This window comes from Schistocerca gregaria, chromosome 3, assembly GCF_023897955.1.
Source record: "Schistocerca gregaria isolate iqSchGreg1 chromosome 3, iqSchGreg1.2, whole genome shotgun sequence".
Lineage (NCBI taxonomy): Eukaryota > Metazoa > Arthropoda > Insecta > Orthoptera > Acrididae > Schistocerca > Schistocerca gregaria.
Window position 1 is genome coordinate 901,966,281 of NC_064922.1, and position 13,162 is coordinate 901,979,442.

Sequence of the window (13,162 nt, forward strand, 5' to 3'; positions counted from 1 at the left end):
TCTTTTTGCTGCTGTAGCGCCTGAGAGCAGGCAACCCTTTGGACTCCTCTGACGCAGGGTTGCCAGCCCTCAGGCGCTACAGCAGCTACGAGGCACCACTCAGTGAACGAGTGTCTAGGTCTCTGAAAGCTACGATTTAACGTGCTCAAGAAAGGTGTATGGGTGGCACTGAGGGGGTTCTTAAAGGGATCCTTTGCCGATTTATTCATGCACATGGTAATTTGGCATCCCTCCTCGTCGAGTGTTCGGATGTCGAGTGTTGAGAGTATCGAGCGAATGTTGGTGCAACTGAACAGTTTCGAGTCGTGATGGTATGACTGTGTTGCAGTATTCCTCCTGTGGCGTGGTAGTGTTGTTGCTTTTGTGTCTTGTGTCTGTTCGCTGCCAGAGGAGCCGCGCGTGACGTGACTGCAGTCTTACCTGTACAGCTCTGCGCTGTCGCTGTGTGCCGTGTCGGTGTTCCTGCGCGCCGGCTTCCTTCTCAAGCTGCTCTTCATGGTCGCCACCGCCGCCGCCCACCTCGCGCTCTACTCCTCCATAGACGCCTTCCACCTCTACTTCCGCAGCACGCGCGACGGGTGAGTCAGGCGACGCTGTCCTACTACTGCCAGCACTACCATTACTACTGCTACTACTAGCTACAGTATTTACACACTGTCATCCTAGCGTACACTAAAGTAAATAAAGTCATCATTAATTTTTACTAAATAAGGAAATCAAATAGTTTCACTGTGTAGCTTAGACCTTATGCCTTCAGTGGGACACAGATCATACGTTAACTACTCCACGTGGTTCTCTTAATGCTGTTGCGCGAATGTTGTCTAGCAACTAAGTATATATCAGTAGAACGGAATGGAAACCATCATCAAAACAGTTTATACGATCAAAATCACTTGTTCTTAAGATATCTGCTCGAACGATGGGCTTGGCACGGTGTGGTGGCTTCCGTACCTCAGTGATGCAGAGAGCTCTAATGTACGAGGGTTGGAACTTAAACAGTGGCAACTATTTATTCACAACAGATGCAAAAGAGTTACATGTTTGCACCTGTTACTGTGCTTCAAAGTAGACACCAGCGTTGTATAGAACCCGTTGCTAGCGATATCGAAGGCCTAGTATACCGTTAGCAGAGCCTGTTCAGTTGATGGTGCGAATGGAGCGGTCTACTGCCTGTCGAATCTCTGGAACAGTTCTGAAGGGCATGCCACGAACTGGTTCCTTTAGCATAAGTCACAAGGACTTAAGTCCAGGGAATATAGTGGGTGGTACAGTACTTCCCAGTCCCATCGACCGAACAGAGCAGCCACAGCTTGCGCTGAATGCGCCCGCGCATTGTCGTGCAAAATGATGGGTGGGTTGCGCAGAAAGTGTCGCCGCTTCCTTCACGAAGATGTTCGCAGACGATGCTCCAAAAAAAGGAAGCCTAATACTGTGCTTTGACGCTCTGCCGTGGAGGAACGCAATGCTTTAGGATAACACCATCACAGTTGTACACTAGAATCACCATAACTTTCATGCACTTTCGCCTTTTGCGGCGGCCCATAATGACGCCATTCGTTTGACGGGCGTTGCAGTTTTGGCTTCGTGGCATTCGCTTCAGAACTGTTCCAAAGATTCGACAGGCAGTACACCACGCCATTCGCACCATAAACAGAACAGCCTCTGCTAACAGTATACTACGCCTTCCACATCGCTGGAAATGGGTTCTACAAAATGCTGATGTTGAAGGACAGTAACAGGTGCAAACATGTAACTCTTTTCTATCGATTGACAATAAATATTTGCCACTGTTTAAGTTCCAACCCTCGTATATGCAACGAAATTTGAAGGGTATTTGTGAAAGAGCCAGATTAGAATACGGTTACTGAAGAGGGGCAGCAGCTTAATTAGTAGTTGCAAGGGCAACACTCGGGCCATTTGACTGATTTAGTTTTGTTGCATAAGCCAACGTGGACTTGATGTGCTGGCACTCCAAACCTTAGGAATGAAGAGAAAAAATATGTATCACTGATGTACAGTTTAATGAAAAGATCCTCTTGCGTAAAATGTTGGAGGGTGTTGTCATCAGAAACAACAAATCTGTAGTCTACGTGTCAGGGTATGAAATTTCCATTCCTTAATGGGGTCGGTAGATCGGAGAACTTCAAAGCAGAAATGGCGAGGTGGGAATTAGATAAAGTGAAAAATAATGAACTGTAATGGCAGGAAGAACAGAAGTTCTGATCAGGTGCACACAGAATTATCAAACAAAACAAGTGAAGTCAGTGCAGCAGGAGGTCTAATAATCAAACACAAAATAGAAATATGAGTGGACTGATATGAACAGTACAGTGGGCGTATTAGCATAACCAAGACACACTGTAATAAATCACAGTAACATGCCTATTAGTTCCACAAATGATGAAGAGGTTGAAAGACTGTGAGATCACATAAAACAAACTAGTCAGTACGTTAAAGGAGATGAAAATTTATTAAGGAGGACTGGAATTTGATATTAGGAAAGAGGAAGAAACGGAAAAATAGTACGACGACAAATAATGAGCGACAGGAATGACGGGGGAAGCCAGCTACTAGAATTTTTCTAAGAGTATTATTTTATCACACAGAAACTGTAAGTTTTCTGAAACAAGATTGAAAATATAGAAGAGAGTGGAGACCACACATGGTTTTTGGCTAGACTACATATTGGCAAGGAGCAGATTTTGAACCAAAATTTTAAGCTGCAAAAAATTTCCAGTGGCGCCTGTGGTCCCTTACCACAATTTATTGATTATGAATTACAGATTAAACAAGAAGAAATTGCAGAAATGTAAGAAATTAATGGAAAAGTAATCTCAATAAATTGAAAGAACCACAGGTGTTTGACGGTCTCGGAGCGAGTACAATGTAACTATGACGGAAATAGGGAAATGGAACGCAAGTGAAGAGCAACGCATAGCTTTGGTGTCACCAGGGGAAAGATTAGGTGAAGAGACAAACCCACTAGAAATCTTTTAATAATACTTATTATATCGAATTTAATTTATGAATAGAATAAATATAAAAACACAGCCAAGTGAAGTAGTCAAGGAGGAACACAGCATCTAAAAATGAGTCTGGCAGAAGGTGGAAAATAGGATACCAGGAATGATTAGAGGAAAGATACAAATCTGTAGATAAACCCACGACACTGAGAAGGACAGATACCACACGTAGGAAAATTAAAGAACGCTTTGCGAAAAAGCGTAGCAGCTGTGTGAATATCAAGAGATCGTATGGCAGTGCGGTACTAAAGAAAAAAGCTAAGGCCGAAATATGGAAGGAACGTACAGAAATGGATATTCAAGAAAGAAACTTGACAGAACTATTGGGGTCCCTTTTATCTTGAACACCCTAAATATCTTCCGTCCAGTAGGGAAATATATATATATATATATATACACTCCTGGAAATTGAAATAAGAACACCGTGAATTCATTGTCCCAGGAAGGGGAAACTTTATTGACACATTCCTGGGGTCAGATACATCACATGATAACACTGACAGAACCACGGGCACATGGACACAGGCAACAGAGCATGCACAATGTCGGCACTAGTACAGTCTATATCCACCTTTCGGAGAAATGCAGGCTGCTATTCTCCCATGGAGACGATCGTAGAGATGCTGGATGTAGTCCTGTAGAACGGCTTGCCATGCCATTTCCACCTGGCGCCTCAGTTGGACCAGCGTTCGTGCTGGACGTGCAGACCGCGTGAGACGACGCTTCATCCAGTCCCAAACATGCTCAATGGGGGACAGATCCGGAGCTCTTGCTGGCCAGGGTAGTTGACTTACACCTTCTAGAGCACGATGGGTGGCACGGGATACATGCGGACGTGCATTGTCCTGTTGGAACAGCAAGTTCCCTTGCCGGTCTAGGAATGGTAGAACGATGGGTTCGATGACGGTTTGGATGTACCGTGCACTATTCAGTGTCCCCTCGACGATCACCAGAGGTGTGCGGCCAGTGTAGGGGATCGCTCCCCACACCATGATGCCGGGTGTTGGCCCTGTGTGCCTCGGTCGTATGCAGTCCTGATTGTGGCGCTCACCTGCACGGCGCCAAACACACATACGACCATCACTGGCACCAAGGCAGAAGCGACTCTCATCACTGAAGACGACACGTCTCCATTCGTCCCTCCATTCACGCCTGTCGCGACACCACTGGAGGCGGGCTGCACGATGTTGGGGCATGAGCGGAAGACGGCCTAACAGTGTGCGGGACCGTAGCCCAGCTTCATGGAGACGGTTGCGAATGGTCCTCGCCGATACCCCAGGAGCAACAGTGTCCCTAATTTGCTGGGAAGTGGCGGTGTGGTCCCCTACGGCACTGCGTAGGATCCTACGGTCTTGGAGTGCATCCGTGCGTCGCTGCGGTACGGTCCCAGATCGACGGGCACGTGCACCTTCCGCCGACCACTGGCGACAACATCGATGTACACGTGTTGAGCAATTCGGCGGTACGTCCACCCGGCCTCCCGCATGCCCACTATACGCCCTTGCTCAAAGTCCGTCAACTGCACATACGGTTCACTTCCACGCTGTCGCGGCATGCTACCAGTGTTAAAGACTGCGATGGAGCTCCGTATGCCACGGCAAACTGGCTGACACTGACGGCGGCGGTGCACAAATGCTGCGCAGCTTGCGCCATTCGACGGCCAACACCGCGGTTCCTGGTGTGTCCGCTGTGCCTTGCGTGTGATCATTGCTTGTACAGCCCTCTCACAGTGTCCGGAGCAAGTATGGTGGGTCTGACACACCGGTGTCAATGTGTTCTTTTTTCCATTTCCAGGAGTATATATATATATATATATATATATATATATATATATATATATATATATTGCAGATGATGACCAGCTACTAAGGAATCCACTAACCAGCGTGATTCCCTTTCTTGTACCTTCGTTAGTTACGAAACTGTGAGGAGCAGTACGTCATTTGTAATGTCATCCTACATTGTTTTTCGAAGATCCACTTCTTCTCCTCAAGACTTGTTCAAAAACATATCGCAGTCCACCATTCAAGTAAACATGACGTTAATGAAAACGTAAGACAAAACTGGCTCTGACGCCTATATACTACACTACAGCACACACATAAAGAGCCCTGGGTGACTGCTCCACTTGCTAGAGTTGACAGTAAACAAATGGAAAAATCAGGAAAATGCACACTTATCACTCAGTTAATAGTCTTCAGGTGTAGGTTAGTGTGAATACAGTGTGCCACAACGAAGAGCAGGTAGAAATGCTACTCCTCTGTGGAGAATATAAGTTAGGAGAACAGTAACGTAAACTAATGTTTTTATTTACAACATGGGTACACCGACTACAGCGCTGTAGTACAATCACAGTAGCCAAGCTGATCTGAGATAACACTGTAGTCACTGAAAAGGCTATCATCTCCACATCCAACGGAAGACCACCAACAGCGTACATAGGCTCACTTCGTAGATTTGTGGGAGTGTACAGGATTTAATACAGAACGCTGGCGCACTGTCTGGTGAACAGGACACTTACACTACTGTTTATTTATTTATTTAATCTGGCAATATTAGGGCTATAGGCCCTCTCTTACATCTAACCAGGCATTCTACTTATTTTCCATTCATATGTTTTAGTAGGCATGTTAAACTACATCTAGTACAAAAAGTGAAATAAACAATTACAAAGGCACACCTGGAAAAATACATACATATAGAGTTTATATTCGTAGATCATAAGTACTGTTATAATTAGACATTATTGAAGAGACAGATTTTAGATAGGAGTGCTAGCAGCAGGGAGTATGAGGGAGACTCACGGTGAAGGGAGGAGAAGAATAGAGACATCATGAAACATAATTAAGAAAATATAAAGGAAAAGAAGATTGCGTGGCTACTAGAGATAGATGAAGAGGAAGGCATCTCAGGAGAAAGATAGGAGACGCTAGCTTTACTATTTGAAAGGTGAGAGGATTGGCCTTGTACATTAATTTTGTGGAGAACGTTAGGAGGATGATAGTAGGAAATGCTTCAACTCATTCTTAAAGGCAGTAGGGGATTGAATTTTGCGCAAGGTAAGGGACAGTGTGTTCCAGAGGCGGACAGTGGCAACTGAGAAGGGGATTGCAAGAGTTTTTGTTTTGTGAGTGGGCACAGTTAGGATACCAAATAAGAGTGACCTCGTGTTTCGATTATGATGGCATGACAGGTTTTTAATCTCTGAAGCAAGGTAATGGGGTGCTTGCGCGACGAGGAGTCGGTGAAGTAAACAGAGTGTGGTAGTCACGGAATTTGTCCGGCCGCATTCACCCTAGCTCGGAGTATGAAGCACTAACATGATCATATCGGCGAATGTTGCAGGTGTAACGCACACACGCATTCATGGTTAGTTCTAGTCTTTCGTTTTCACTACTCATGCCTTGTTGAATTGCATCACAATAGTGGAGGTTCAGTAGAACGAGTGCTTGCACGAGCTGGCGTTTCAAGTCCTGTGGAAATATGTTCCGAAACTTTTTGAGATCATGGAGACAAGCAGACGTCTTCCGGCACACTGCGACTGTATTCTCCGCCCAGTTGAGATGCTCATCCAAAGTTACACCCAAGTTCTTTACTGTTTTCTGATATGGTATTGGAGTACCGTCGAGCGATTGCAGTGTTTACATCTTCAGGTCTGACGCTTAGGTAGAACTGGAGGTCGTCGGCATAGAAATAATATTTACAGGAGGACAGAACCGACGAAATATCGTTGAGATATAAAGAAAACAAATGTGGTCCTAAGACTGATCCTTGTGGCACTCCCGAGGGAATATGTTTCTGCACCATATGCTGACCAAACGATGAAAGTTCCTTCTACTGCCAAGACGGGTACCGGCCGTGTCCGTATCACGTGCAACTGTACAACTGTGTGTTGTGTGTAGATATAGGAGTTGTGTGTGGATTAGAGCAGATATCCCCCGGCGTGCTGCAGGATCGAGATGGACAGCATCCCGTGATAAACTATAAAGGCTCGGTTGTTTCTTGATTGCTGAACAACCGATGGTGGCGTACCTCAGGAAGGCGTTCTGGTGGCGTGTCCTCAGGATGGAGCTGGTGCCCGCGCCGTTCCGCATGGCGCTGCTGCTGCTGGTGGTGGTGGCTCTGTTGCACGTGCTCGACCGCCAGCTGGAGTTCACGGCGCGCACGGACTTCCTCTGCAAGGCCAAGCTGCGCGTCGAGCAGGATGAGGTGAGTACTCGCTCGGCCAAGCGCCTTAACAGCCCAACCTCAGGCAACTCGCTACGTAGTGAACAAATGGCGGCAACCTCGCTCCTCCTTCCTTCCTTTCTTCCTTCCTTCCTTCCTTTCACAAGAAAATTACATCATCGAGGCAATGGAAGAATCAACAATTTGACGGAGATAGATGCATTTCGTAGATGCTCTTCATCTCATCAATCCACAGAAGCTTCCTGGTGACGGACACAGCATGTTCAGAACATATGTCGGAGGTCATCATCATCGTCTTCCGAGCTAACAGGCCGTGGTCGATGTGTAAATATTTCTCCTAACGTTTCATCTCTAACTGTGGGAGACATCTCCGGAGGTTAAGCGGCGAACTGCCACCAGATCTCGAGGAATCGCCGAATGTATAGTGAGTGTAGAGGGCACTACAGACCATCACATGGCGTCGGTTGGTTGGGTTGTTTGTGGGAAGAGACCAGACTGCGAGGTCATCGGTCTCATTGGATTAGGGAAGGGCCGGGGAAGGAATTCGGCCGTGCCCTTTCAAAGGAACCATCCCGTCATTTGCCTGGAGCGATTTATTGAAATCACGGAAAACATAAATCAGGATGGCCGGACGCGGGATTGAACTGCCGTCCTCCCATGACGCCAGCTACGAGAGTATCTCCAGTAGTGGCAACATTCTGCATTGAAAGTAATCGATCGTCATTCTTGCAGTGTAATGTTGACATCCGTATATTATCTAATTCAGCACCTTCCTCTTTCCTGTTAAAATTATTGCGGTGTTTGCAAATTTCAATATCCTCTTTATACAAGCCCGCAAGATAATGCGATGTTTTCGATCGTCTCACTCTCGTGACCACCCTCTTGGTAAACACGTTCCGGTACGGTCGTATGTCACAGGAGGCAATTCAGCTTGTGTTCAACCACGCGGGTATTAACACTTCTTTTCGTGGTACCAATCCGAAGAAGTCCACAACTACAGTGAATTTTATTTTCACCCGGTGTAGCCAAAGGATGTAGTATATCTTCCACCGATCTTAGAAATCCTTTTGTCTTCCTGGGGGGGGGGGGTCTGAATATAGTTTCCACATCACACTTGCTCAATATTTTCCCAAATTGATCTGCCCCCATGGGCGGCCGTTGTTCCTCATTGATCCTGGGTCTCTCCCTAGGGCGAAGTGCTCGATCTTTTTCCTTGTTAGAATAACCATTCTTCTTGAATGCCGATCGTGTAAATGTTCAACCACATCTTTTAAATAAACCGGTTCACAAATTTTGAATATCCTGTCTACCAAGTTTCTAATGACAACTCTTTTCTGGCTGGGGCGGTAGTTAGAATTTTTATGGAGCTAACAGTCAGTACTCGTGGCTTTACCAGAGATAATCTGGTAGCTGATGGCATAAGATGGATTGTGGTGCCTTCTACAATGCGCGTATGTTCGGTGCACCCTCGAGTTCTGATTGCAGTTCGCCCCTTTACCTCTGAAGTTATCTCCAACAGACACAGATGAAACATTAGGTGAAAGTTTTATACATCAATCACGGGCTGTTAGCCCGGAAGTTTTAAGCGAAATCAATACAGCCCGTGAAAGGTTACATGATCAGTTTCCTTGTCCATCTAACTTCCACTTGCCTGGTTGCATCTTCTACTCACCTCTACTTCAGGTCTCAGTACGGTCGCACTCAAGTCTTCGTCTTCAGTCTTACTCCTTGACTCCGTTCTTTGTCTTTCTCTCACTCCACCAGGAATTCCCAACAACGTCATAGTCCACATCCGAATCGTGTTCACTCCAAGTCCCACTGCCATAAGTCAAAATAGGTAATACACAATTACTGTTAAATTAGCAGTGTTGAAGCTACATAAATATATTTATAGTGTAAAAGCGCTTTAGCTTTGTTCGCATAATCCTCAGCGAGAAGTTGAACAAGATTCAATAGAAATAACTACATACTTTCTTGGCGTCAATATAAAAAATCTTAGCACTAGCATTACAAGAAGCTTTAGATAATACTAATTTCAAGTCTCTGTTGCGTAACACGCCGTCACTCGCTTTCTCAAACACGTGGGACATATTTAATTGCAAATTGCACTGCCTAAAATTAAATTTTTATCGTTTTTCATTTGCAAACTTGCATTCTTATAATTGCACGATTTGTCATTGTTATGTTATTTATTTTGCAATTACGTCTCTAAATACGTTTACCACGTGTCATTAGATTTCACGCACGCGCAGTGTTACAAATGTCTGATAGTCCACTCAGTTCTTAGACGTGCTCGGTACCATCACTGTAGCTACACTAGCCACCGTTCAGACAGGCAACACGCCTAAGGACTAGATTGCGTCACGTGACATAGATGTCATTCACCGAAATAGTATGCAGAATGCAAAATCGGCAACTGGGTGGACACTAGAAAACCTTTTCCCACACATAAAGCATCCTCATCATCGTTTTCATCTTCATCATCATCAACGACACCATGTGCAGTATCATCTCATTTCTGCTTCCTCGTCTTCTATTGGTGATTCTCTAAATGGCTTCTGAGCTGATGTGCCATTTAAAACTTCGAGTTTGTGTCTGCTGTCTGATTATTAACTGAACATCGTAAATGCGAGGGTGAGTCAATAAATAAGTCGCAAACACCAGATCAGCGCAAATCGTTTTCGATTTCGCGACCATACGAGTACGTATCTACAAATTGACAGAGTATGCTGTGTGGAAAATAGACGGCACACAATACTTCGCGGTAAACGTTTCAATCCGCAGTCAGACAAAGATCTGAGGTATAATGTAAGATAGCACCCGACTGGTACAGCGTAGTTCTTGTGAGACAAGGGACTGACTGCAGAGGATGTTTTTAGTGAAATTCGCGTCGTATTTGGCTACAATTGTATTTCATGGAAAGTTGTATTAAATTGCGTGCAGGAACTCAACAAAGGACAAGTTTTCATTATTTAAATCGTGACATGAAGAAATTAAGAGTAATGAGAGTGCTGGTCCCCCTGATTATCCAGTGATGCCACCTTGTTTCCACGTCAAGGGATGTTTCGCTACCCGCACGACACATCGGTGTTTTTGGTTGCAGCTATTTAAGAAACAAAATAAATTGTTTATGGCGCGAGAAGTCATCCGTGGGTTCCGAATGCTGTCAAAAGAATTCCATGCTGCAGACTTTCAAGGCCTTGTCAGACGATGAGATAAGTTTTTAAATACGCGCGGGGAGACTTTTGAACAGTAAAGGAATCTCAGGCAGGTACACGTGGCACTGAATTCTCTGTCTCTGTTTGCAACTTGTTTATTGCCTCACCCTGGCAACAAATTTTTCATTCATGTCTAATTAATCTAAAGTAAGATCGTTTAGAAGATTTTCAGCGGTCAGGCAACCCTTAAGAGTATCTGTGCACTTGTGTGCTCATCAAGCCATGGGTGAATGTGTGTGGACGACGGTACTGGTGGATGTGCTAACAAATGGAGAAGACGTATGACATGTACTAAATCGACGGCCGCGCGCGTGCGTGTGGTGGTGAGTGTGGCGTGTTGCGGCGGTGCCGGCAGGTGGAGACGATGCGCGGCATCAACAAGATCCTGCTGGAGAACATCCTGCCGGCGCACGTGGCCGACCACTTCCTGGCGGGCGCTGCTCGCCACTCGGACCTCTACCACGAGCGCTACTCCTGCATCGCCGTCATGTTCGCCTCCATCCCCAACTACAAGGAGTTCTACGACGAGAACGACGTCAACAAGCAGGGCCTCGAGTGCCTGCGGCTGCTCAACGAGATCATCTGCGACTTTGATAAGGTAGATCGCGAACCGTGGATTTAACTTTCCAAAATCTTTCGTAAAGAATTTACTTTATTTACTAGCGATTCATCGAGAACATCAACACATTTAATCACACTATGTGAGCGTGGAAGTAGTTGCCAGGGAGTACCTGATGAAAATGAAATTACTTTTAACAAATGGGAATTTTATTCCTAAAAGCTTTTCAAAAACAGATTTAAAATTATAAGCAGGAAGCACCCTCGAAATATCAAGTTACAATTTTATTTATAGGCAGAAAGAACGATATTGACAGCATGAGCCTTCGGGCTGAGAAGCTTGCCACTCCCTGAAATGCTACGCTGGAGCAAATCCGCAACACACCAGATTACTTTAAACTAAAAATTTTGACAACTCACACGAGCACATTAACTATGAACCCCGTAAGAAGGATGGAAATGGTACAAACACTCACACTAAGAGATTATTTGCCACCGAAAGTGAAATTTGTTTTTAAAAGGACTCGTACGGTGGAAGGGTGGCAACTTTCTAAAAATGGCTATTTAAATAAAACCCATGAAATTCAGAATTACATAAAATGTACAAAATGCTCTAAGTTACACATATACCGCATCGCAAGATGATAGGCAAGATAAAAACATATTTAATTCTATAAATTCGTTAACATCGAATCAGACAAACATGACAGAGGCAACTATTAACGTACGGCAGACCGACAGACAGACAGACACTATCTGCCTAACAAATGTGGATGCGAGACAAACAAGCAAGCTGGGGACGAGAGACTGACCAAGAAAACAAGTAGAATTTAACAACGTATCACGAATCACTTAACTTCTAATAAGTGCGATTTCTGGCGAAGACCTGTTCAAATGGTTCAAATGGCTCTGAGCACTATGGGACTTAACATCTATGATCATCAGTCTCCTAGAACTTAGAACTACTTAAACCTAACTAACCTAAAGACATCACACACATCCATGCCCGAGGCACGATTTGAACCTGCGACCGTAGCAGTCACGCGCTTCCGGACTGCGCGCCTAGAACCGCGAGACCACAGCGGCCGGCGGATAACAATAAAATCGTTTTACTATACACCAAAGACCAGTATGTGGCGAACAAGGTTGTGAGGCCTCACAAAAACCCACCGTAGTTAACTAGTCATGTCAGAAAATTACTGCTAAAGCAAAGTAATCTTCATAACAGATTCAAGCGAAGTCATGTTTGACTGCCAAAGACGAGCTGAAAGAAAGCAAATTCAGCGTAAGGAGAGCACAGCAAGAAGCTTTTAATGAATTCTAAAATAAAATTTCCTAACTGATCTTAATGAAAATCCAAGGACTTTTTCTTCCTCAGTCTTCTGCCTGGTTTGATGCGGCCATCAACTAATTCCTCTTCTATGCCAACCTTTCCATCTGAGAGAAGCACTTGCAACCTATTCGTCAATTATGTGCCTGATGTATGCCAGTCTCTGTCTGCCTGTACAGTTTTTATCCTCAACAGCTCATCTATTACCAGGGACATTTTGTCTTAAGACATCGCCTACCATCCTGTTCCTTCTCCTTGTCAGTTTGTTTCCACATATTTCTTTCCTCGCCGATTCTGCGCGGAACCTCCTAACACTTTCAACATTCTTCTGTAGCTCCACATCTCAAAAGCGTCGATTCTCTTCTGTTTAGGTTTTTCCACAGTCCGTGTTTCATTACTATACAATATCATGCTCCAAAGGCACATTCTCAGAAATTTCATCCTCGAATTGAGGCCTATGTTCCAACTAGTAGATTTCTCTTGGCCACACGTGTCCTGTATTCCTGTGCTTGTCTATTTTTCATCTCCTCCCTGCTCCGTCCGTCATGGATTATTTGCTGCCTAGGCAGTCTCCTCAGTGAATCCTATCAGTGATATCCTTTCACCTTAATTTTAATTGCACTCTTGAAGCTTTGTTTTATTTCTGTTATTGCTTTTTCGAATGAACAACAGCGGTGAGACATTACATCCCTATCTTACATCTTTTTTAATCCAAGAACTTTGTTCTTGGTCTTCCAGTCTTATTGTTCCATCTTGGTTCTTGTATGTACTTTATATCACCCGTCTTTCCCTATAACTTACCATTATCTTTCTCAGAATTTCGAGCGGTTTGCGCCATTTCTTTA

General features: G+C 44.8%; 1 protein-coding gene across 1 annotated transcript in view; it reads left to right on the forward strand.

Moving 5' to 3' along the window:
- Window positions 1-13,162, forward strand: part of LOC126355193 (adenylate cyclase type 2) — a 286,733-nt gene that overhangs the window by 229,315 nt on the left and 44,256 nt on the right. The window contains exons 13-15 of the mRNA XM_050005421.1: window positions 415-578; window positions 7,088-7,232; window positions 10,785-11,027. Of these exons, the coding sequence (XP_049861378.1) occupies window positions 415-578; window positions 7,088-7,232; window positions 10,785-11,027 (552 nt within the window). The remainder of the gene's footprint in view (window positions 1-414; window positions 579-7,087; window positions 7,233-10,784; window positions 11,028-13,162) is intronic.